This window comes from Narcine bancroftii, chromosome 6 (assembly GCF_036971445.1).
Source record: "Narcine bancroftii isolate sNarBan1 chromosome 6, sNarBan1.hap1, whole genome shotgun sequence".
Classification (NCBI taxonomy): domain Eukaryota; kingdom Metazoa; phylum Chordata; class Chondrichthyes; order Torpediniformes; family Narcinidae; genus Narcine; species Narcine bancroftii.
Window position 1 is genome coordinate 197767725 of NC_091474.1, and position 26694 is coordinate 197794418.

General features: G+C 41.3%; 1 protein-coding gene across 25 annotated transcripts in view; it reads left to right on the top strand.

Moving 5' to 3' along the window:
• The window catches only part of LOC138736934 (clathrin coat assembly protein AP180-like), a 209066-nt gene that overhangs the window by 26154 nt on the left and 156218 nt on the right, over nt 1-26694 (top strand). For 20 of the 25 annotated variants that reach the window (XM_069887162.1, XM_069887167.1, XM_069887168.1 and 17 more), the window contains exon 3: nt 16162-16293. The exons of the other annotated variants lie outside the window; for them this stretch is intronic. In XM_069887162.1, the coding sequence (XP_069743263.1) occupies nt 16162-16293 (132 nt within the window). The remainder of the gene's footprint in view (nt 1-16161; nt 16294-26694) is intronic. 25 annotated transcript variants of the gene reach the window in all.

The following is a 26694-nucleotide window of genomic DNA, read 5'->3' on the forward strand; positions in this document are numbered from 1 at the left end:
TTCCTCACGCACATGGTCTTTGAAAGGCTTGTTCAAGCAGATATCGAGAGGTTGCAAAATAGATGTCAAACCACCTTGGATAACTCCCATGCAAGTATTTAGTGCTAATCTACTTTTAGTTTTCTCCGTTAAGTGGCTACGAAACATTTCCCAGACCAGCAAACTCTGTTCTTTGCGTAAACCGCCTGACCAACTGTTCTACACATTGCCTATCCATAGTTTTACACCATTTTCATCCATCCATCCTTTTTCATGAAAATGTACAAAAAGATTTAATTTTGCATTTGAAGATTACCATGGGTCTTGGTCCCGTTGACCATGCACAATAACACCACAGTCAACCTGGTCCTTTCGTGGCTTATACTTCTGGTTTCAACACCTTTCCATTCCACTGTACTTTTGCCTATTGTTACAGAGTCCAGAAGACCCCAAAACCAGCAGCAATAGATATGCACCACAACACAGGATTACTTAAACAAAAGTAGTTTTTAATTATAATTGAACAAGAAAACAGAATGAAACTTTAACTTATTACTTAACCCACCTAACCAACTTAATCCCCCTTCTAATACTAAGCACAGGTGTGTGTAATGTATATTTAAGATTAGAAAAGTTATTTGGATCACAGTACAATCACACGGGTTCCAGGCAATTCTTGTTCTGTGCACAGAAGTTAGCATTAACAAAGCTCACCAGTCTTTGGTGCTTAACAGGCAAATGGTTACCACTCAGGAGGGTTTTTGCTGATTTTCAGAGAGAGATTTCTTTTGCTCCAGGACATCTGCAACTGATTCCTTCTCAATCAGTCTTGCTGACAAAACTTGCCCCTTCAGGGTTCTCCAGATGATCCTCTTTCTTTCAGGTCACCTTTCAGATCGACAGTCTTCTCCTTTGACCAGGCAGCCTTCCAAAGTTTGCCAGCTTTGTCCTTCAGGAACTGATTTCTGTGTCTCTCCTCTCTGTTTCATTCCCTCCCTCTCTGAGAGCAAAACTGTTCTTTCTCTGCCTGCAAAGATCACATGCTCTCCCAGGCCAGCTTCCTGCAACTTGGTTGCTCTTTCTGCAAAAAGCACCCTGCAAAAGTCCTGCAAAAATCTGTTTTGAAATGTATGTGTGCAAGCTGCTCTAGCAATTCCTCTCAAACCATCTCGAAATACTCTGTCACACGATCATCTCAATATTCATGAGGGTTTCGTCCATGTTTCTGATATTTGCTAATGCAAGCTGGTGTTTCTGCAGATTCCTTATAATAAATTGATGAAAACTTGCAACTTTATGATCAAGATCTTTTGGTAGTTTCTGTGCAATTTTTTTTGGGGCATAATACCAGATTTTTCCTGTTCATGTATGCATGTTACTAGATTGCACTAACCTACTGTAGCCTCAAAATCATCACTGAGGTCTGGGTGAGACTTGGCTCACTGAAGTGCAAATGTTTTTTTTATTTTGGGTGACTATTTAGCAATTTTGCTTCTTTTCATGTCCCTATTCTGCAACTGATTTTCCAGCTCAGGCCAGCGAGTGATTCTTTTTCTCAAAGAAAGTTGCCTTTTTGGTATGTTTCTTAAAGTCTCTTCTTTCTTCCTCCAACCTCTTAACAACTTCTCGTGCTCAACACATTTTCTTGCAGCAGCCCAGTTGGTTTTCTTGGCCATTTCTATCACCTCCAACTTAAAAATTGCTTCATATTTTCGTTGTGTGCTGCATTGTGTTGATGGACCCACCATGATAGCAATCACCTCCAGCCAATGCCCAGCAGATCAATCTGTGCTGTGATAGAGTATATGGAGGTGTTTGGGAGATAAACTGGGAAAGACTTGTTAGAGCAGGTCACACTCATACACTTTAAAGCACAGAGCTTTTGCAAGAGTGCACAGAGACTTATGATGGACTGTAATTTGCAAAAGGCAACAAATATAACAACAGGCAGTAGGGGCTTTGTCTGGAAAAGAGCATTTACTGTTTGGAAGGTCATGTGATCTTTGCAGGCAGAGAGCTGAAAAAAACAGGCTTTGCTCTCAGAGTTGGAGGGAGAGGGAGAGAGCAGAGACACAGACATCGGTTCCAGAGGGACAAGCTGGCAAGCTTTGGAAGACAGCCTGGTCAAAGGAAAGGACTAGTGTTTCCCTTGAATTAGAAACAGAAAGGAACTCTGTATTGACTTGAAAGAAAGAGGTTATCATCTGGAGAACCCCGAAAATATTTCATCAGCAAGACATTGGAGTGGCTGATTAAAAAAAGGAATCTCTCTCTCTCTCTCTCTCTCTCTCTCTCTCTCTCTCTCTCTCTCTCTCTCTCTCTCTCTCTCTCTCTCTCTCAAAAACAACAAGAACCCTTCTGAGTGGTAACCATTTACTTGTTAAGCACCAAAGCCTGATGAACTTTATTAATGTTAACTTCTGTTAACATTATATAGTAACCATATAAGTAACCAAATAAATGTAAAACTTCTGTTATTCCACATGCTTTTGCTTGGGTATGGATAAACAGGTTGCAATTTCAACTATTTAAAAAGGTTGCCGCATATTAAGAAGAGACCACATTTCCTTGTAATGCAGTACAAATTGAATTTCCTGCAACCATTAAAACTGGACAGTGAACCAAAGAACTTTGCTGAACTTACACACATATTACACACACGTGTGCTTAGAATTAGAAGGGGTGGGGTTAAGTGAGTCAATAGAGATAAGTTTAAAGTTTGATTCTATTTCCACGTTCAAAGATAATTAAAACAACTTTTGTTCAAGTAACCCTTTGTCATGGTGAATATTTTTTTGCTGCTGGATTTTGGGGTCCTCTGGACTCGTAACAGCGCGATCTTATGCGCCGGTCAACAGACCAACTCGGGCATTGTGAACTTTGAGGGGCAACTTACATGCTGGTCAACAAGTGTACCTCAGACAGCCAGAAAATTGGGGTCGACTTGTACGCCAAATATACCATAAAACCCTTAAAATTGAGGCTAAAAAATGGGGTCAACTTGTATGCCAAAATATATGGTATGTTGCCTTTGCTCTGTTCCACTTTCAACTCTGCATTTCTGTTCAATGTATTGCTTGCTGTATTATATGTGGATGTCTTACTGGATGATCACCTGCTTGTGACTGCTGTTTTACTTTCAGGATGTTCCATGCCATTTTTCTTTTTTTTAAAAAAAAAGCCAACTGGCAAATATTAAAAACAGCCACAATAATTGTCCTTTGTGTTTATCTTCGACAGCTACCTCCTCTTCCCCCTACCCCCCTCACCAAATTATTCTTGAGTGAAAATTGTGTAACACCTTCTGAAGGGAAAACATGCACGCATTAGAAGGGGCCAGTTTAATAATGGTGTGGAATATTGCATGTAAATTAGACTGAATTTGAGGGAGAAAAGTTGATTTGACTTCAATTTGTACTGCATTACAAGGAAATGTTGTCTCTTCTTAATATGCAGCAACCTTTTTAAATAGTTGAAATTGCAACCTGTTTATCCATACCCAAGCAAAAGCATGTGGAATAACAGAAGTTTTACATTTATTTGGTTACTTATATGGTTACTATATAATATTTAGAATAAAGAATTATTGTACTGCACAAATCCCAAAATTGAGATTTTAAACTTAAATCTGTATGAACATAAACTTGAAGAGGAGGAGGAGTTGAGGCCAGCATAGATCAGTCATGAAATTGAATGGTGTGGCAGGTCAGAATGGCCTGGTAACTAACTCCAGTGTCTATTTTCTTTTTGCATTCTTGTCAATGTTTCCAGGGCATTATTTTTAGGGTCATGCACACTTATGTTTGCTCATGTAGATCATGATTTGTTCAGATAACAATCTAAAATTTGAAATGCTTTTACAATATGAATCAACTTGGGTCAGAACATACAACCTATGTAAAATTATTGTAGTTTGGTGTTTATATTGTTTAACTTTTTATAGCAATCACTAAGAAACTAGTGTTCTGGATTTAGACTCTCCTCTTTCTGCATTGCTCAATTGAATTTTCTTCTGTGGTTTCAACAATATCTACTTCCAGCTCAGTCACCCCTTAAATATTCAATGATGATCCTGTAGTTAAGTGACCTCTCTGCCACCATCTTTCACCACAGCTTTTCTCTACCATCAAACACCTCTTATCATTTTTGCTATTTTCACTATTTTTCCTATTCAATCCCTCACCTTGAGAGGTTTTTAAACAAATTTGGAGTTTGTAGAATTGGTGGTAATAAACTGGTGTTGAATTGATGACTGACAGAAAATTATAAAAATAAATGTAATTTTTCATTGAGAGTTGTGACTACTGCTGGTGTCCTAGGCATTCATGTTAATTTGCACAAAGGAACAAAATGTATTCCGTTTTTTGTTGACGCAAAGTTGAGAGGCAGTGTGAATTGATGCAAAGGGATGTTGAGACGTGACGTGGAATATTATTGCGGATCATCTCATTGCTTTCCCCTCCGTTGCGTGAAGGTAGAAAAGTCGAGTTTTTAATAGTTAGTATATTGGCACATCAGGCAAGTAGGAAGGCAAAACATTCTGTCTGTATTGCAAAACCATTAAAAAATAAAGTTGTCTTGCAATTGCAGTGGCTCTTGTGACCACAGTTGTTTTCAGGTCAAGTCTTCAGAAGGAATACAATGAAGCTTTTCCTGGTGACTTTGTCTAACATGAACTTTTTTCTGCTGCCGTATGAGGGGTATAGATAAGGGTTAATGTAAAGAGGCTTTTTTCCACTGAGCTAAGTGAGACAAGAACTAGAGGCCATGGGTTAAGTATGAAAGATGAAATGTTTAAGGAGAGCATTGGGGGAACCATGCAGAGAATAGAGATTGTGGAACAAGTTGCCATTTGAAGTGGTGAAAGCAGCTCAATTTACACATTTAAAAAAAAATTGATAGCTACATGGATTGGAGATGTATGGGAGGGCTGTGGTCTGGATGCAGGTCGATGGGACTAGCCAGAATAATGGTTCGGTATAGACAAGAAGAGTCAAAGGGCCAGTTTCTGTCCAGTATTGTTCTATGGTTCATTAAAATTTTCAGAAATGACTGGTTAATATACATCAAACTGAAAATGTTCCATGTGGTGAGTGTTTTAAAGGTTTAAGCTGTAATTATTGTTCAAGAAATTGACTTTGAAATATTTGAAAAAAATTGCAATAGATTTTTATTTAAGTTTGCCTTAGCTTGTAGTTTTTAATCGTATGTATATTCTGATGAATCATATCCTATAAAAATGTTTACATTTAAATTAAGTTTTAGAATCTGGTGTGTAGTATTATAACAAAATTCAATTTTAGAAGTCTATCTAATGTTTTGGTTAACTGCTTAACTAATTTGATATTACTGTTGATAAATACCAGGTATTCTATTGAATTAATACTTGATAGAAACTGCCATCTGAATTTGTGTTACAAATATTGCTACATCTTTGGCAGTCTTCTGCATTCATTGGGTGTGCAGTTTTTAAGCTTCAATTGCAAATTAAAGGTTGTAGTCTCTATATGCTGTCAAAAGCTTTGTATACTTCAAGATATTTTTTGACACTTTTGCTTGACATTTGTTGACAGGATCATGGATAGACGATGATTTGTTTTGTTTTTAAGTATACAGGTATACCCTGCTTTACAAATACTCAAATTACAAAAATTCACTCTTACAAAGACATCCGTTTTCGCTTTTATGAAAGGATTTGAATGGGTTTTTGCTTTTACGAAAATAGCCTCCAACAGTAGGGAATGGGTCTTTGCTTTATGCCATTTCGGCTTAAGAAAGGTTTCCTAGGAATGCTCTAGTTTGTCCTCTCAAAACTCAAGTATTCTTGTGTCCAGGATTTCAAATCAAATACATGGTTTTTTTTTCCCCCACATGGTTCATTTACCTAGTTTTGCACAATGCAACAGAGCACTTTCTTTGACACTGGTAAAACCTGTATTGTTTGCACAATCCTGACCCAATGTGACATCAGTGGCAAAACTGGACTTGTTAGCCAATACTAACTAAACACAGCTTTGATAAAATGGAACTCAGCGGTTTTTGACTTCTCGCAAGGTTAAAGCACTACCCATTGCAATAGAGCCTATTGCATTTGGTGGCTAATTCCTCCAGTGCTTATTTGAACCTTTGTAGAATGAATAAAATCCTATATGGATAAACGTAGACCAGACGTAGAAACTAGATCTTTGTTTTTATATGCACGGTGGAAAGGATGTGTTCAATATTTTAGATATATTGCTAAGTTTGAGGTAAGATTGATAATTAAGCATTTTCTTTAAACCTTGGAAAATATTAAAACATGTGGAAGGTAGTTTAACAATGAACTTGCTAATTTCTACAATGATTGGAAAAAGGGAAGGGAACAAAAAATGCCAAAGCAGTTTTACAGCATCTGCAGTTTTGAGGTTTTTAAGAGAACAATTTCAATGCAAAATTGTGAATCCAGGAGAAAATACAGTTGCAAGGCGGTCTATCCAAAATATCAACTCTCCTCAAAAGCACCTGATCTGCTGAGCATATCCAGCATTTTCTGTTTCAGATTTCTAGCTTGAGTAATTATTCCTTTCTATTTCACCATCTTTTGTCAAATTTCTAATGGACTTCTGACCACTGAGTCTCCACTCCCAAAGTAAAATTGGAAATAGTTTTCATCCCAAATTTACAATTTTCAAGCTATATCTTGGTGAGGACAATATGCTTTAGACCTAGTTGATGTGTATGGTATAGATTTCATAAGAAATTGACCAATATATTAAGAAAATGATAAAATTGTTATTGGAGTAATATTCTTGGGAATTTTGATATTAATACAAATCATTCAAGAGAGTCCAATACTACTTAAATTTAACATTGTTTTTTAATGTTCTTTTTCATTCTTTTGCCAGATAATTAATTTCCTGGGATTTAATATCAACTTGTAGAAGAAAGCAGTTTGATATCAATTATTTTCTTTAAAAATATTTTTATTGGGTTTAAAATATAAATCCTCCATACAAAATCTTCTAATATAACAAACAACTTGGTCATATCAGAATCAGGATTTATTGTAATGAACAAGTCATGAAATTTGTTTTTATTTTTGTAGCAGAATCATGGTGTAAACATTCATATTATAACCATCTTACGACATTACTATATAAAAAAAAGTGTTGTAATAATAATAATAACAAAAAGTAACGTAGTGTCTTTGATTCATTGATTATTCAGAAATCTGATTGCAGTGGAGAAAAAGTCCTTGTGCTGTTGAGTGCTCATTTTTAGGCTCCTGTACCTTTTCCCCGATAGTGAAGAGGGTATGTCCTGGGTGGTGGGGATCTTTGAGGATAGAGGCTGCTTTTTTTTTTTAAGACTCCGCCTTGTGTAGGTCTCCTTGATGGCGTGAAGTCTGGTGCCTGTGATGTCGCATGCCAAGTTAACAACCCTCTGGAGTTTATTCTTGTCCTGAGAGTTAATACCGCCACATCAGGCAGTGATGCAACCAGCCAGAATGCTCACCATGATACACCTGTAGAAGTTTGCAAGAGTCTTCAGTGATGTACCGAATCTCCTGAGGCACCTCAAAAAGTATAGCCGCTGGGGAGCCTTCTTTGTGATTGCACCATCGATGTTGACACCTAGGAATTTGAAGTTCTTGACACTCTCCTCTATTGAGCCCTTGATGAGGACTAGGTAGTGTTCCCCTGCCTTCCTCCTGAAGTCCACAATCATCTCCTTCTTGTTGCTGACGTTGAGTGCAAGATTATTGTCGTTCATCGAGCTGATGTATATCCCTGCTGACAACTGTGGTGTGATCTGCAAACTTGTAGATGGCATTGGAATTGTGCCTGGCCACAAAGTCATGGGTGTATAATGAGTAGAGCAGTGGGCTAAGCACACATCCTTGGGTGCGCCTGTGTTGATGATCAGCGAAGAGGAGAAGTTGTTTCCAATTCGTACTGATTGTAGTCTTCTGATGAGAAAGTCAAGGATCCAGTTGCAGAGGGGTGTACAGAGGCCTCGAATTTGTAGCTTCTTGACCAGCACTGAGGGAATAATAGTATTGAAGGCCGAGCTGTCGTCTATGAAGAGCAGCCTTATGTATGAATTGCTGTTTTCGAGGTGATCAAAAGCTAAGTGGAGAGCCAGAGACATTGTATCTGCCGTAGAGAATGTGATGATAGGTGAATTGCAGTGGGACCAAATTTTTACTTAGGTACGTGTTAATTCTGGCCATGACCAGCCTGTCAAAGCATTTCATTCCAGTAGAAGTTATTGCTACTGGCCGGTAGTTGTTGAGACAGCTTACGCTACTCTTCTTGAGTACCGGGATGATTGATGCCCTTTTGAACCTGGTGGGAATCTCTGAGAGGTTGAAAATATCTGTGAACACACCGGCTAGTTGGTTGGCGCAGATTTTCATTACTATGCCAGGTATGCTGTCAGGGCCTGATGCCTTGTGAGGGTTTACTCTCTTGAATGATGTTCTGATGTTCCCCCTCAGACAGATATCACAGGGTCCTCAACTTTTTCAAGGATTCTAGTAGGCACTGTTTGGTGGATCTTTTCAAAAAGGGCATAGAAGGTGTTCAGCTCATTGGGTAGTGAAGCATCGCAGCCATCTATAGCATATAGTGTCACATGCATATCAAATTAAATATAAATGTAAATTGAAAACCAATCCATATTTGTTTTTTTATGTAACAATATTTCTTTAAATCATCAAATTCTATCAATATGGTAATTAACCATCTGTTTCTCATTATATATTCCAATATAGTTCTGGATAGAAAATAAATAAGACTAAATTAAACAAAGTGTAAGCAATTCTATTTTCCCTTTAATCACATTGCTTTTATTGTGGGGACTTTGATAAATCCCATAGGACAGAATAGAGATTTAAATGCTAGCCAGGATTATACCTTGTTGGAATAGTTAAATTTCAATTATTAATTTTTGCCAGCAGGAATCCTTTTTTAATGTTAGACAGGTGTTTGTCTCGATATAAATTTTCAGTGGAGAAGGCTTGATATTTTGAGTCATGGACTTAATACCTTGTGGTTTGTAGAACATGTTTCATGCTTAAAATATGAGCTTTCTCTAGTTAAGCCATGCTTCTCTGAGGAAGTAGAGGAGGACACACAAAGGAGGATTGGTGGATATTGTTTACTTGGATTTTCAGAAGATCTTTGACAAAATGCCGTGCATGAGGCTGCTAAATAATATGGGAGATGCGTGAAAGCAATTAGCATGGATGTTGGCTGACTGGAAGAAGGGAAAGAGTGGGAATAAAGGAGTCTTTTTCAGGCTGGCTGCTGGTGACTACTGGTGTGCCACAGAGGTCAATGTTGGGCCTTCTACTTTTCATATAAATGATTTGGATGACTTTGTGGCCAAGTTTGTAAATGATATGAAGATCGGTGGAAGGGTAGGTAGTGATGAAGAAGTAAGGAGTCTGCAGAGGGATTTGGTAAGTTGGGAGAATGGGCAAAGAAGTGGCAGATGGAATTCAGTGTAGGAAAATGTATGATCATACACTTTGGGAAAGGGAATAAAGTAGACTATTTTCTAAATGTGAGAAAATTAAGAAAGCGGAAGTCCAAAGGAATACGGGAGTATTTTTGCAGGATTCCCAAAATGTTGACTTTGTGGTTGAATCAGTAATAAAGTTGGCAAATGCATTCATTTCAAGAGGACTAGAATATAAAGGCAAAAATGTAACATTGAGGCTTTACAAAGCATTAGTCAGACCACATTTAGAGTATTGTGAGCAGTTTTGGGCCCCATATCTTAGGAAGATTTTACTTTTTAAATTGAACCATATAGCATGGTAACATGACCTTGTAGCCCACAAATACACTAATTAACCTACAATCCCCATATGTTTTTGAAGGGTGGTGGCAGGAAACCAGAGCACCAAGAGGAAACCCACACAAACAAGGAGTGAATGTCCTTAAAAAGTGCTTGATTTGAACCTGGTTCATTGGCACAATAATAGCATTGTGCTAACCACGCTGCCAGGATGTGCTGGTGTTGAGGAGGGCCAAGAAAAAATTATGAGAATGAAGCCAGAGATGAGAAGAACTGGGCCTGTATTCAGTGTAGTTTAGAAGGATGAGGGTGGGAAACCTCATTGAAACTTTCTGAATATTGAAAGGGCCAGTTAGTGAAGATGTGGAGAAGATATTTCCAGTGGTGGGAGAGTTTAGGACCAGAGGGCACAGCCTCAGAATTAAAGGATGTATTTTCAGAATAAGAAGATAAAGGTAAAGGAACCTTTAGGAGGCAGTAATCACATTATAATTGAGTTCACATGGAAATTTGAAAAAGACAGGCTAAAGTCCAATGAGTCGGTATTTCAGTGAAGTAAAGAAAATTGCAGTCTCATGAGAGAGGAACTGGCCAAAGTCAATTGGAAAAGCACACTAATGGGGAAGACAACAGATCAGGAATGGCTGGAGTTTCTGCGAGAAACGAGGAAAATGGAGAACATCTACATTGTAGCGGTCATGCTGTGCGAGTGTGAGAAGAACAACATGCACACCAAAACCTTGGAAAACGAAATTGGTTTATTACTCCAACCTTCGCATTTATATGGGCCCCAGGCGCTAACATCAGGTCCCCGCGTCATTGGTGCACTGGCTTGGGATTGGCTGGCGTTCCCGCCAGAGTTTCCCATCTTCCTGCCATGTGGGTAGTCACCTAGGACGATGGTCAGAGTCACCCTCGGTCAGCGCAGTCGCATTCATCAGACATTTTGTGAGCTGGTCCCCATCTCCATAAGAAGAGGGCTACACAACCTCCCCCCCCCCCCCCCCCGAACTGATGATCGGGCTATTGTCCATTGCCTTGGGCAGTCTGCCCCTGCATTACGGGGGAGGAGTGGAGACTGGCTCATTACAGTTCAGATATGCTAGTTTCGGGAGGTCAACGGTATCTCCTCCTTACCGCTGATGTTGATGATGAAGGTGTAGCTGTTGTCCCTGACGACCCTGTGGGGCCCCTCATTGGGTTGTTGTAGGAGCGGCTGGTGTGCTCCCCTTCTCATAAATACATATTGCTAAGTTTTTATGTCGCTGGAGATGCTATGTTTTGGCCGGCCATGTGGTGGGGGTTGCTGCGAGGTTAGGTGCTCTGGGACTTTGAATTTGGACACTCATATGTCGATAAGTGACTTGACGCAGGTTTCTTTGGTTTTATCAGCCAGTGGGACCACCTCAGCCACCTTGTGGAGCAGTCAACCATGGTCGAGGTATTTTGCCCCATGGGAAACTGATATTGACTCCACTATGTTTATGTGTACGTGGCTGAACCTGCACCATGCTCGTTCAAGAGTGTGTGGGTGATCTCATGTGAACCTGCATTTTAGAGGACTGGCAGTTCATGCAGGTTTTGGCCCAATGGCAGACCTGCTTACCGAGGCCATGCCAGACAAACCTGTTAGCTACCATTTTGACCGTGGTTTGGATTGCCGGATGTGCAGGTTGTGGACGACATCGAAAACCTGGTGCCTCCATGCAGCTGGAACGATGGAGCGGTGGCTACCGATAGAGACGTTGAACAGTAGTGTCAGGTTACCTGGGCCAATGGAGATGTCTTCTACCCTGAGGCTGGAGACAGCTGTCCTCTAGACAGGGATCTCAGGGTTCTGTTGCTGTGCTTTGGCGAGGGCTACGTAGTTGACCCCTGGGACAGGACATGACAGAGCATCAGCTATCATGTTGTTTTTCCCCTTGATGTGCTGTGTTTTCATGGTAAATTCAGACTCGTAAGTCAAAAGTCTGTTGTCAAGCCGACCACTGATATGATACCTTATGAAAGGCAAAGATCAGTGACGTGATTGGTGAAGACCTTGAATTGGCGACCTTCCAAAAAGTAACGGAAATGTCTTACTGCCAGGTGCAGTGCCAATAGCTCTCAGTTGAAAGCACTGTATTTGAGCTCTGGAGGGTGGAGGTGCCTGCTGAAAAAGGCTAGGGGTTGCTACTGGCCCTCAATACCCCTTACTGCTGTGCTGGAGGTGTCGACTGTCAGGGCGATTGGTGCCTCTGGTCTGGGGTGGGCATTGGCCAGTGCACCTTTGGCATTCTGGAACACCCTCGAAGACACAATTTCCCAAATAATTTCTTTTGACTTGCCCGTCCTCAGCATGAAGAGGGGGGCTCATGATGCGTTCCGCTGCTGGTATGAACCTGTGGTAAAAGTTTATCATACCAGCGAATTCCTTTGGCTCTTTTACAGTGTGTGACTTTAGTGAAGTGCTGGACCGCCTCAACCTTCTTAGAGAGTAATGTAGCCATGTGTTTGTTTATCCTGTGCCCCAGGAAGTCAATGGTGTCCAGGCTGAATTGACACTTCGCAGGGTTGTTTGTCAGCCTGAACTCTCTCAAGGTGCACATCTGTCTCCAGTGGGTGGTGTGGTCTTTGCGGCTGCGGCTGGCGATGAGGATATCATCCTGGCCCCCTGTGTCCATCAGCCGCTGAAAAGTTTGTGCGCATTCTTTAGACCAAAGGGGACGTGGAGAAATTCAAAGCAGCCAAAGGGGGTTATAATTGTGGTCTTGGGGATATTCTGGGGGTGAAAGGGCATTTGGTGGTATCCCCGGATGAGGTTTACCTCGGAGAGCACCCTTGTCCCATGCAGGTTGGCCGCAAAGTCTTGGATGTGAGGCACAGGATATCTGTTGGGCGTGGTGACCTCATTGAGGTGGCGGTAGTTGCCACATGGTCTCCAAACCCCTGCTGATTTGGGCATCACGTGGAAGGGGAGGCCTAGGGACTGTTGGAATGCCGTAGAATCCCCAACTCCTCCATTTTCTTAAACCTCTCCTACATTAGGCTGAGCTTTTTGGGAGGGAGTCAGCACGCCCTGGCATGGAGCGGGGAGCCCGCAGTCAAAATATGGCGTCTTACCTGTATTTTGGCTTGGCTGCGGACAACTGTGGTGCCACTATTGAGGGAAATTCTGCCAGGATACGGGCAAATTCATTGTTCGTAAGTGTTATAGAGTCCAGGTAGCTTGGCTCCTACCCCTGCCCCCCCCCCCCCGCCCCCGAGGCAAAGTCTGAAAATTTCTGGTGTACACTAGGCACTGTCCCTTGAGGTCGACAAGCACGCAGTGGGCACGAAGGAAGTCAGCCCTCAGGAGTGGTCACGCCACTGCTGCGAGGATGAAGGTCCGTGTATGGTGGCTGTTGCCGAACTGAAGGGGAATGATGCGGGTTCCAAAATTCTGAATGGAGGAGCTGTTGGCTGCCCTCTCTACTGGGCCCTGCTTGCTGTTGCGAGTGTTGAGGCCTGCAGGGTGGGGAGGGAAGGTGGGTAGGACACTTACCTCGGCCCCATTGTCGACCAGGAAATGTCTGCCAGACAAGGAGTCCCTGACGTAGAGGAAGCTATCACAGGCCAACCGCCACAGCCCTGAGCGACAGTTGGCCAGGGTGTTTTCTGGGCCATCGACGGGCCTCTGCACTCCATTGCTGTGATGGTAGCAGAGGTGTCCCAGGGTATAAACGTCTCTCTGCTGGTCTTGATTTTGCAGGCAATGTTTGTGAGGCTTGCTGATGTGGTCTGCGACTGCGCTGGTCTCCTTCTTCGCTCTCCAGAGCATGTCTGCTTGGGCTGTGACCCTCTGAGGGTCGCTGAAGTCCTCATCCATGAGCAAGTGTCTGATATCCTCTGTCAACTACTCCAGAATGATCTGCTTAAAGAGCAGGCAAGGTTTGTGGCCCTCTGTTAGAGTGAGCATCTCACTCATTAGGGTGGACGGTGCCCTGTCCCCCAATCCATCCATATGCAGCAATCGGGCGGCAGGCTTGTGCCGGGAGAACCCGAATGTGCAGGTTAACAACTCTTTGAGGGCCACATATTTGCCTTGCTTTGGAGGCTGCTGTAAGAAATATACAACCCTTGCCGCTTTGTTCCGATAGGGGGCCCTCATGATGTAGGAGTTGCAGGTGCCATCGGCGGCGATGTTTCAAAGTTGGAACTGAGCCACGGCCTGCTCAAGTCACACATGTGGCTGCAACACCCAAAAATGTTGGGAGCCTGAGTAAGACCACATGGATGGTTGCTGGTTCCGCTTGATCTGTTATCTTTGCATCCAACTGCCAGTTGAACCTATTGGGGTCACCAATGTAGCATTCATGCTACATGAGTGTGGAGAAGAGCAATGCACACCAAAGCCTTAGAAAACAAGACTGGTTTATTGCTCTGGCCATTATGCTTATATGTGCCCTAGGTGCTAACGTCAGGACTCGGTGTCATTGAAGCACCGGCCTGGGATTGGCCTGCATTCCCGTCAGAGTTTCCCATCTTCCTGCTGTGCGGGACGTCACCCCCAGGTCCGTGTGGTTGCCGCATTCATCAGCCATTTTGTGGGCCGGTTTGTATCTCTGTGTATGGGCCACAACAACATACCATAAAGAAATAAATTTGTGAATGGTAAAATGTGTCAATTGTGGCTGATGAGAGGTTTACAGCAACCCTACAACACTGATGTAACCAACAGAATGCTTTTGATAGAGCTCCCGAATAAAGGTAACAGAATGGTGGCTGGTAGCCTTGCTCGCTTCGGTCTTCTAAGGAAGTGCATTCACTGTTGTATGTTCCTGACAAGTGACGAGGTATGTAACCAGATTCGGTCACTTCCTGGTGGCCTCAGGAACTTGATGCTCTCTACTCCAGAGTTAATGTGTCTTAGAGGGTGATCATCCTTGGTCCTTCAGTCCGCAATCATCTTCTTTAACTTGCACATGTTGACTCGGGTAGTTATACTTGCACCATTTAACAAGATTTTCCACTTCTCTGTATTGCAATTCATTGTTGTTGCTGATGAGGTAAGCAACTGCCAAATCATTTGGAAATTTCATGGCTCTGTTGGAGCTGGATCTGGTATTGCAGTGGTCAGTAGTATGAACAGGAGTTGGCTGAGCACATTGCCCTGAGGTGCACCAATGCACAGTGTGGAGGTATTCAATAATCTTTTGCCTTTCCATGAGGTGTCCAGGATCCAGAGAGGTTACCGAGAGGTTGTTGATTCCTTGTGAGGACAGTTTTTCCACCAGCCTCTGGGGTATGATTTTATTAAACATGTATTAAATGTGGTAATTGTCGGTACAGTGCCCTCCATAATGTTTGGGACAAAGACTTTTTTTTCCTTTATTTGTCCCTGTGCTCCACAGTTTTAATTTGTAATCAAACATGATTAAATTGCACATTCCAAATTTTATTCAAGGTTATTTGCATACATTTTGGATTGACCATGTAGAAATTACAGCAATTTTTATACATAGACTGCTCGTTTCAGGGCACCATAATATTTGTGACATAGCAATGGTATGTAAATTAATATAGTCATGTTTAGTACTTTGTTACATATCCCTTGAATGCAATGACTTCTTGAAGTCTGTGATTCATAGACATCACCAGGTGTTGAGTATCTTCTCTGTTGATGCTCTGCCAGGCCCCTCCTGTAGCCATCTTCAGCTCCTGCTTCTTTTGGGGCTTGTCCCCTTCAATTTTCTCTTCAGCCTATGGAAGATGTGCTCAATTGGATTTTTGGTTGACTAACTTGCCATTGAAGAATTTATCAGATTTTAAGCTTAAAAAAAAACCTCTTTTTTTTTTTGCTTTAACTGTATGTTTGGGATAATTGTCTTGCTGTTGGATGAAGTGCTGTCCAATGTGTTTGGAGGCATTTGCTTGAACTTGAGCAGATGGGATGTTTCTGTACACCTCAGAATTCATTGTGCTACTGCCATCAGAAGTTACATCGTCAATAAAGATAAGTACGTCAGGACCTGTGGCAGCCATACATGCCCAGGCCACACCACCCTCACCACCATGTTTCACAGATGAGGTGGTATGCTTTGGATCTTGGACAGTTCCTTTACGGCACACATGTCAAACTCTGGCCCGCGATATAATTATATTTGTCCCGCAAGATCATATCAAAAATGTATTAGAGGTGGCCCGCTGGCCGCCGCGCCAGTATAGCGCATGCATGGTAACCGCTGTGTCCCAGGGTGAGAGAGAGAGAGAAAAATCCTGGTCCTTGAAAAGTAGTGGTGGGCGGTTTTATAAACACGCTGTCGTGTCTCCCCACCCACCCCCCCACCGCAGCGCGACCTGGCCGGTGTCAGGGGAAGCCAAGGCCGCTTCCCAGCGCCCGGAACCCCAGTGGCACAACGTTTCTTGGAGTTGCAGATGGAGTCGGGACGCCGGAGGAAAGATTGGGGCTCCCTGCCGGGCGATGGGGGCGCCGGCCGCCCTGCGCCTTCCCACCGGACCAGCGGCAGGCGCCCGGAGTACACGTGGAGAGCGAGGCTGGTCGGGCAGGTAGGGTGGAACCCCCCGCCAATCTTGGGAGTGGCATGGGCTGGATCGGGATTAGCCGCGCTCACCTGCTCCTCCACCGCTGACCGGGTTCCCAGTGCGGTCCTGAGCGCGGAGACTGCCCTGGAAAGGTCGTGGGACACTGGCACGGAAAGAAAAGGGGGTCCGGAAGAAACTCAGTAGGTCAAGGGAGGTCCGGGAGAAACTCAGCAGGTCAAGGGGGGTCCGGGAGAAACTCAGCAGGTCAAGGGGGGTCCGGGAGAAACTCAGCAGGTCAAAGGGGGGTCCAAGAGAAACTCAGCAGGTCAAGGGGGAGGGGTCCGGGAGAAACTCAGAAAGTCAAGGGGAGGGGGTCCGGGAGAAACTCAGCAGGTCAAGAGGGGTCCGGGAGAAACTCAGCAGGTCAAGGGAGGTCCGGGAGAAACTCAGCAGGTCAAGGGGGGTCCGGGAGAAACTCAGCAGGTCAAGGGGGTTCCGGGAGAAACTCAGCAGGTCAAGGGGGGTCCGGGAGAAACTCAGCAGGTCAAGGGGGGTCCGCCAGAAACTCAGCAGGTCAAGGGGGGTCCGCCAGAAACTCAGCAGGTCAAGGGGGGTCCGCCAGAAACTCAGCAGGTCAAGGGGGGTCCGGGAGAAACTCAGCAGGTCAAGGGGGGTTCGCCAGAAACTCAGGGGGGGCCTGACCTCACCAGGACCGTTGCCCACTCCCCCTCCCTGCCGCAGGCCGACCTGCGACTCACGGTAACGGGGCCGCTGATCCGCCGAGATGCCGCCCTGCAGCGAGAGCCGATGCCCCCGCAATGTCGTTGTCCAACCCGATCGCCCGCAAACCCCGCCCTCCCGCACACAGGCCTGAGTAAGTATTATGAACTTTAATCTCAGGATAAAACGATCTTCCAATAGTTTCATGTCACAGTGATAAATATATTCCTGATTAAAAATGGTCCTGCACCTGGATACAAGCTCATTAGGCATAAAACTTGAAAAGTGTGTAAATCAAAGGATATCTGTACCAATGGAAAAAGGGCATGGCAAATAACTCTGCTAGAGTTCATGCCCACAATCAGTCACCCATTTGATTGTTATTCTCCCACATTCTCAATAGGCCTCAGATTTTTCCTATTCGACAGCACACTAGCAACATTTGACAAATCCTCTATAGAGAAATATTATTTATTGAATATTTTATTTCTCATTTGTTAATGCTTCTGGAAAGAGTTTATCCAAAACTATTATTAAACATTTATTTTAATAAGAAAAAGTTTAACATTACATATGTTGAAAGAAGAGAAAACCTGCAGATGTTGTTGAAAATTTTCAATAAATATTTAGTTCGGCCCTTGACTTAGTCCAAGTTTTTAATTTTGGCCCTCCGTGAATTTGAGTTTGACACGGTGTCACACTTTGCTCTTGCCATCTCTCTGATTATAGGTTAACCTTGGCCTCATCTGTCCATAAGATCTTTTCCAGAATTCTACAGGCTCTTTTAAATACTTGGCAAACTAATCAGGCCATCTTGTTTCTGCAGCTAACTAGTGGTTTGCCTCTTGCAGTGATGAACTTGCAGTAGTCATTGACATATCCACACTTGCCTCCTGAAGAATATTTCTGATCTGTTGGACAGGCGTTTAGAGATTTTTCTTCATTATGATGAGAATTCTTCTGTCATCAGAAGTGTAGGCATTCCTTGGCTTACCAGTTTCTTTACGATTACTGAGCTCAACAGTACACTCTCTTCTTAATGATGTTCCAAACAGTAGATTTTGGTAAGCCTAAGATTTGGGCAATGTCTCTTATTGTTTCTGCCTCAATGGCTTCTTTGATTGGCAAAATTCTGGTGCTCATGTTGAAAAATGGCAACTACATACTCCAAAAGTGATCAAAACTTTTGCTCTGTAATATCCACACCAATTAAGCAATTAAACATACCTGAGTATTCACAAATGCCTTTGAAACCAAATGTCCCAAACGTGGTGCCCTGAAATGGAGGAACTATGTATAAAAAAGTGTTGTAATTTCTACATGATCAAACCAAAATGTATACAAATAGCCTTTAATAAAATGTGGAATGTGCACTTTAATCACATGTGAATTGTTTGATTAAAAGTTTAAAACTGTGGAGCACAGAAGCAAATCATGGAGAAAACATGTATTTGTCCCAAACATTATGGAGGACACTGTATATAGTTCTCTGCTGTTGGTGTCCCAACTTTGGTGCTTGGTCAGAATGACTATGTTCAGACTTCTCTCAGGTAATTCATGCAGATGTTGCACACCACTGTTCCTGGTCTACAATATCCAGCCAAAAATAAGGAGGTTCTTCCAATGTAAGATCCCCTAGAGCAAAATTAACTCTGTGGCTACAGAAAAATACATAGATTTGCAAATGTTTTCAGACATAAGTGATTTCGCATAGTTTACCTCAAGTTGTCTATCATCATGGATATAAATATTCAGCCGTTATTTTGCATTTAATATCCAGATTACAATTCTGTGAACATCCTCGGTGAGGTTGCTGAAAGTCTATAGCTGAATGTGAAAGAATTGGGAGCAGGATTTGACTACTCAGCTGGTCAGATGTGCTGAGGTGTTCCATGAAATCATGGCTGATCTGCTTGCAACTTGAACTTGACATTTGTTCTCATGCATGGTAACTTCTCAACTGCTTATCAGGAATCTGTCCATTCTGTCTTAAGAATTCTAGTAGATGCAAAATAAGTTTGTTCAGTCTTTGCTCATGTGTAATCTATCATGTTGCATATCAGTTGAGTAAATGGTCTTTAAGCCACCTGCCTGTGTAATTGTTTTATCCAGCAGAGCTATGATATTGGCTCTTATCACGTAGTGTAGATCATTACCAAAGTGTTTAAAACCAGGAGAAATCTAACCTTTTTATAAAGCTGCCTTTAAGAAAGGAGTGGAAAGTCATCTGAGATGGCAGGTGAGTAATAACTACACCACAACTTACTAAGAATGGATTCACGTAGTCTAGTTTGGCGACATAGTCAAGATGTAAATACAGCAGATGAATCTCAAAGAGATCTTGCCTTAGATGACAAAGCAACATTTAACAAAATGTCACCAATGAACGATCACAATGATGAAGTTAAATTTTTGGCTACATTTAACGTTAAACCCTGTTTATTTGCATTATCTGAAAGCTATAAACTCTCGTCTTCCCTTACACGTTGAATTGTGTTTCCAGCTATTTCTCATGCATCAGATTTTGAGAATCCTTTGCTTTTTTTAAATTCTCATCAGGTTAGTATTGTCTATTTTAGATCATGGTTATCTGTAATTATTAAAACTTTTTAAAGCATACTCTCTGATTTGCATGGAGTATGTAATATTTTGGGATATTAAGTAATTTCACCTTTGTGGGTAATTTAAAACAAGTCCCTAAGTTTTCTGATCTTAGAACCATCTTTCCACACCTGATATATCTATAGATTTTCCTCAATGATGACATAGTATCCTTTCATCTCATTGACTGTTTTGAATCCATTGTTACATAGAAGTGGTATTATGATTAACATAGCCTTCATGTCACCCATTTTCTGAAGGACCCAGTTCGATGAAAGTTGCAGAATTATTATGTACATAGTTGGCTTTTTAAAGCTCTGTGCAATTAAAACAAAGATGGATTTGAGTGGAATATAATCTAATTCAGTTTTTGATTACTTCAGAGGAAGTTTTTAAATGGGGTACAAAATTGATTTATTGGATACCAAGATGAGGATTTTTTTCAATTCCAGACCACAATCCATGAGGATTGGTAAAAACATTTCCTCCATAATTTCCATCAGTACTGGAACACCACAGGCTGGATTCATAGCCCTCTGCTCTTCTTGCACCTATGACTGTGTGGCTTAGTAAGACAACACAATCAACAGATTTGATGACCTATACCACAGTAGTGGGTTGTTTCAAAAGAGGTGATGAATCAGCAGACAGGAGGGAGATTGAAAAATTGGTTGAACGGTGTACCAAAAATAACCTCGCACTCAAATGTCACCAAAACCTGAGAAAGGAAATCCTTACTTTTTGGAACAGATTACTGGGATTGTTATTCCACAAAATCTAGATTTATTTTTGTTGAGGAATATAGAAAGAACAAAACCTGAATTAAAACTATAATTTTATTGTTAAATTTATTAAAATAGCTTTAGAAGTAGCAAGGAAGTGCATTGCAGTGACATGCAAATCAGATGGCATTCGTAATTCAAAATCATATACCTTTGGAAAAGATTACATATAATTTGAGAAATAAATATTCAACCTTTGTATAAATATGGAGCCTGTATATGCAAAGTTTAGGGGTAAATAGTAAGAATGTACTTCCAGCCTCTTATAACCTGTATAATCTTCCCTAAAGTTGTTTAATATAAATACCAGTGTGTGAGCCAACCCTTTGTGCAATGCAGATTGATACTACTTTTTTCTTACACTTTTTATATAATTCTTTTATATAACTATATATTATATCTATTGCTTAATTAGCTTTATAGTGGTTAGGGGTAAGGAGGAGGGGGTTAATACCATGTAATCATTGTAACTTTCAAACTTTATTAAGCATTTACTCTATAATAATTACATGGATGAAACTTTAAATAAAATATTCAAAAATAAAAATTAAGGGGAAACCAGAGGTGTACAATCCAGTAATTATTGGGAGATCGGAGAGGGTGAACAAATTTAAGTTATTGGGAGTCCCTATCTTGGAGGATATCTCCTGGATCCAACCCACTAATGGTATTTTAGCACCTCTATTTCATCAGGAGTTTGCAGAGGTCTGGTATGATGTTGGAAACCAAATCAAATTCTGCAAAAGGTGGAAAATGTGCTGACCAGCTGCATCAGAGACTGCTGTGGGGACATCAGTAACCCTGAGTGGACAGCCCTGCAAAAGCTAGTGGACAAGCCCCAGGATATCACAAGCAAAACCCTCCCCACCGTCGAGAACATCTTCAGGGAGCACTGCCGTTGAAGAGCAACAGCAGTTATCAAGGATCCACGTCATCCAGCACATGCTCTGTTCTTGCTTCTACCATCAGGAAAGAGGTATAGGTGTCAGAAGACTTGCACCACTATGTTAAGGAACAGCTTCTATCCCTCTAGCATAAGACTCCTCAACCACAAAACTCAATCAGGGACCCATTTAAGGGCCCTTACCTTTTGCACTCAGTTTTTTTCTCTCTCTGTTGCACAGATTGTTCATGTGTATGGCGAGTACATTTTTTTCCCCACTGCCAATAAGTGGTAATTCTGCCTCGCCTGCAGGAAAAAGAATCTCCGGATTGTATGTAATGTCATGTATGTATTCTGACAATAAATATGAAATATAAATCTGAAATCAACATACCTGCCTTTCAAATTTGTTTTGGACTGGGGTTAAATACAGAAGGCACCTCAAAGCACTGGAGTGATAGCACCCCTGGCATTGTGCCTAAATCCTCATAGACCATTAGAAGGAGAAGCAAATCAACAATACATCCAGCATGGAAGTCATAATTGCATTTGCTTGAATCCATTGTTCACATGTTCAATACCAGATTCCAGAAACCGACATACTATTTGGAACTCGTCATGAGAAGCTCTACCAATAGAATAGATTTGTGGAGGGGGATCTCTTAGGAATCCTTTCTTCATCCCTATTAAGCTAGAGAGAAGAAATAGAGAACCTTGAGTCAGTAGCCCCTTTCACATTGCCTTTTTAAGGTGGGAATATTGTGCCAGGCTGTTCTGTGTAAAATATCCGAACATGGAATGGGTGGAGGCCATTGTTGTCCCGCCTTTAAGCTGGCAGTGGAGGTAGTCAGAGCACCTAATCACATTATGCCACTGTTCCTTGGTTCATTGTGCAAAAGAAAAGCAAAGCCAGCTTAATGATGGGTCTTTCCGGCTCTATCACGGGACCTCTGTGTAAAATGGTCAAATGTATCGGGAGGAAGGAGCAATAAAAACAGACTGTATGTGCAAACAATGAATGGAGCACATTGTCTCCACCTCAGAGACCACAATATGGGTGTGAAAAACAAGTCACTCTCTTTCCCAAGAGATTGTCCAGAAGAAGAATATATTTGATTTTTGTGTGGCTATTAAAGAATTTCCAAATAAATCCAGGACAAGAATTGCATACAATTTGGTTAGGACGATCTTAAGTTTGTTGCATAATGTGAAAGTACACATTGAAATTCCTACTTTCTGCAGCGAACAGCTACTTTGTCTGAAAAAAAAATTGAACATAAAATAACTTGAAACACAACTATAATGGTCAACTTACTTGAATTAAAAAAAATAGATAGATAACTGAATATTTTCTATTTAGTTTTTGTATTTGAGTGGAAAAAAAAGACTCGGCAGTAAAAGGACAGAGACATTCTGTAGGAACTCGGTTAGTCTCGCAGTGTCCACAGGAGGTAAAGCTATATTAATGACGTTTCGGGCCTGGGCCTCTCTTGAAGGAATAAGCAGAGAACAGGAAAGTGTAAGAATAAAGAGACTGGTGTCCAGACCAACAAAAAGTATTAATTGGATATGATAAGAGGAAAGGGGAGAATTGATTTTTAGCTTTATGAAAGGAGACAGAGGGAAGAGAGAGAAAGGGGTGGGGTGGGGGTGTTAATAGAAATTGGAGAAGTTATGCTAATGCCATCTGGTTGGAGGATGCCCAGATGGAGGGTGAAGTGGTGTTCTTCCAATTTGCAAGTGGTCTCGATCTGACAGTACATGAGATCACGTACAGACATGTCAGCAAAGGAATGGGATGAGGAATTGAAATTGCTGGCCACTGGGAGATTCGTGCTATTGTGATGGACAGAGCCGAGGCACTCAACAAAATTATTTTCCAGCCTCTCTGATGTATAGGAGGCCACAAATGGAGCACTGGATGCAGAAGATCTCCTGCAGAAGATGTTCTACTTGTGCCCTCATCATCATTTGGGGCCCCTAACAGTCATTTCAAGTGAAGCAACATTTCACTTATGAATCTGCAGGGATCATCTACCGCATCTGGCGCTCCAGTTGTGGTTTCCTCCATCAAAGAGACTGAGTGCAAACTGGGAAATTACTTTTGTTAAGCACCTCAGCTCTGTCTGTCGCAGTAGCATGAATCTCCCAGAGGTCACCAGTTTCAGTTCCCCATTCCATTCCCTTCCTGACGTGTCTGTCCATGAACTCACGCACTTCCAGACTGGGAAATTAGCAGAAGAACACCTGATCTTCTATCTGGACACCCTCCAACCAGATGGCATTAACATTAACCTCTGATTTCTGTTAACTCCCTCCTTACCCCCCACCCTCCTCCTTTCCATAGTCCACTCTCTCTCTTTCCTTTTCACTCTGTCTCCTTTCATAGAGCCAAAATCAATTCTCATCTCTTGTATTCAATTAATATGTTTTATTGGTTTAGACACCTCTTCTATCTTCAGCTTCTGAATTCTTACGTTTTCTTAATCTTTGCTTATTCTTGAAGAAGAGCTCAGGCCCGAAACATGAGTAATAAATCTTTACCTCCTATGGACGCGGCGAGACTGCCTGAGCTCCTCCAGCATTTCTTGTGTGTTTTTATTACTATCACGGTGCCTGCAGAGTTTCATGTTTCAACCTTTACGTGGTGTCGGCTCAGTCCACGATCAGTGGTTCAAGATCTTGATAGCTGCAGGAAATAAATAGATTGCGAACCTTTTGGTACTGGCCTTCAGCAAATTTGTGGATGACATTTGAATTTTGAGTTTACAGTCATTGTTTCATTGCCCACCTCCATTCATAATTTGTTGCATGCCTGCTATGGGGTTCATTTGCAAATGGTGTGCTGCTCATCTTTGGCTTCCTTGGAGCCCAATGTTACTGCTTCAGGAGGAAGATATTACTGTTGTGTCTAATGTTGTTCCTCAGTAAGAGCAAATTGCTAAATTGTTGACATCATAGTGTCATGCAGCACTGAAACAGGCTCTATAACCTTCCAGGTGCCTATCTTTCAGCTCTTGGTCTGTAACCTCCTTTGCCTTGGTGATTCATGCTAGTCCAGAAACTAAAATGTTGTGAGAGTGCTGTTTCTAGCATCCACTCAGGCAGTGCATGCCAGATTCTAACCACCTTTGTGATGAAATAAAATGAGAGCTCATATCCCCATTAAACTTCTTACTTTAATGAGAAAGTTGCATATTATCTCTCTTTGTCTTTGCCCCTCAATTCAGTGTGCCTCTATCAGGTTCTCTCTCTTTGCCTTCTCTACTTCAAGAAAACAGACATGATCTCTTCACATAATTGAAGTATGCCATCCAACCTGGTAAATTTCTGCACCCTATCCAGTGCTATCACGTTGCTTTGTGCGGTGTCCAGACTGCACAACTCCATCTGTGGCCTATCCAATATATATTTTCATGATGTTCTATGACATGCACCATGAGAGTTATAGATAGGGTAAATGCAAGCAGGCTTTTTCCATTGAGGCCAGGACTAGAGACATGGGTTAAGAATGAAAAAGAGAAATATTTAAGGGAACATTAAGTTGAACTTGACTTGGAGGGTGATCGAATCAAACTGCTAGCACAAGTGTTGGGTGTGGATTCAATTTCAATATTGAAGAGAAGATTGGATAGTATATATATGGGAGGGGGTTGATGGCTATAGGCTGGCTGCAGGTCACGGCAGAAAAAAAATGTTTGGCATGGACTGGAGGGCTTTCAGGGCCTGTTGCTATGCTGGTTCAATAATTCAATGAAATTTCCAGAAATAAAAACTGGATTGATGCAGTTCAGACTTGAAATATTCCATGTAATGAGTGTTTTAAAGTTTTAAGCTATAATATTTGGATGACAAACTGACTTCTTTGAAATACTTAAAGAAATTGCGATAGATTTTAATTTTAAAGTTTGATACATTCACCTCTCCTCAAATATTTAAATTTAAATTCTTAATTTTAAAAAAATGGTGTGCAGTATTGGATCAAAGTTCAATTTAAGAAGTATGTTTAATGTTATTGATTAGCTCCTTAATGAATTAGATATTACTGTTATTGAATTGGTGCTTAGTAGAAACTGCCATCTGAGTTTTGAAATATAAATTTAGATATATAGCACGCTAACAGGCCCTTCCATCCACTAGCTGTAATGATAGTGATCATGATTGCAATGCAACTAGCAATGCCTTAAAGATTATAGCTCCTGTTTGATTATACTTGGCTGCCAGCAGGGGCTGACACAGAGGCAGAGACTGCAGTATGCAAGATCTGTAATGGAGGCTTGCAGCCTCATGGTGCTGTTTACATCGACTGTAAAGAACCTTTTCCTTCAACCATGTGTTGTATAAGAACTCAAATGAATACAAGATGAAATATGGTGTCAGAAGTGGGATGAAGGAAATTAAAAGGAAATACTTTAAAAGAAAAATCTAAAATCAGAAACTGATCAGTGAAGAGAAGCTAACAAAGAGAAAAATGGAAGGAGTACATCTACCAGCAAAACTTCATTTGATGGGTAATATGGCTGAAAATTGAAAGATTTAAACAATGTTTTGGATTTTATTTAGCGGCAGTCAACTGATGAGAAAAGTGATAAAGTGAAAGCGTCAGTTTTCTTAAATGTCGTGGGTGATAATAACTTCACATTTGCTACTGAAGAAAATAATGGAACAGTTTCTTTTGTGTTTTTAAAATTTTTAAAAAATTTTCAAACTATGAACAATATTAATCAAAATACACACAAACATTTCCCTCTTGAATATACACAGTGTCATTTTCTCCCCTTTTCCCCCCTCCCTTCCCTCCCTCCTTCCCTCCAAACCCATTAAACATTCAACATATACAATACAATAAACCCATTAAACAATGTCATCACAAAAAATGAAAATAAACAAGAAAATTGTGTCATCTACACAATGGGTCAGTTCATTTTGTCTTCTTCTCATTCTATCATTTTAGGGGGTGGAGGTCTGTTGTGTTCCATGTATGGTTCCTAAATTTGTTCAAATAATGTGACTATTTTTTAAATTATGTGTTATTTTTTCCAGTGGAATATGTTTATTCATTTCTATGTACCATTGCTGTACTCTCAGGCTCTCTTCTGATTTCCAAGTTAACATTATACATTTTTTTGCTACAGCTAAGGCTATCATAATAAATCTTTTTTGTGCTTCATCCAGTTTGAGGCCTAATTCTTTACTTCTTATATTACTTAGAAGAAAGATCTCTGGATTTTTTGGTATGTTGCTTTTTGTGATTTTATTTAATACCTGATTTATCTTCCCAAAACTTTTTCACTTTCTCACATGCCCAAATTGCACATACTGTTGTTCCCATTTCCTTCTTACAGTGAAAACATCTATCTGATAATGTTGGATCCCATTTATATAACTTTTGGGGCGTGATGTATAGCCTGTGTAACCAATTATATTGTATCATGCGTA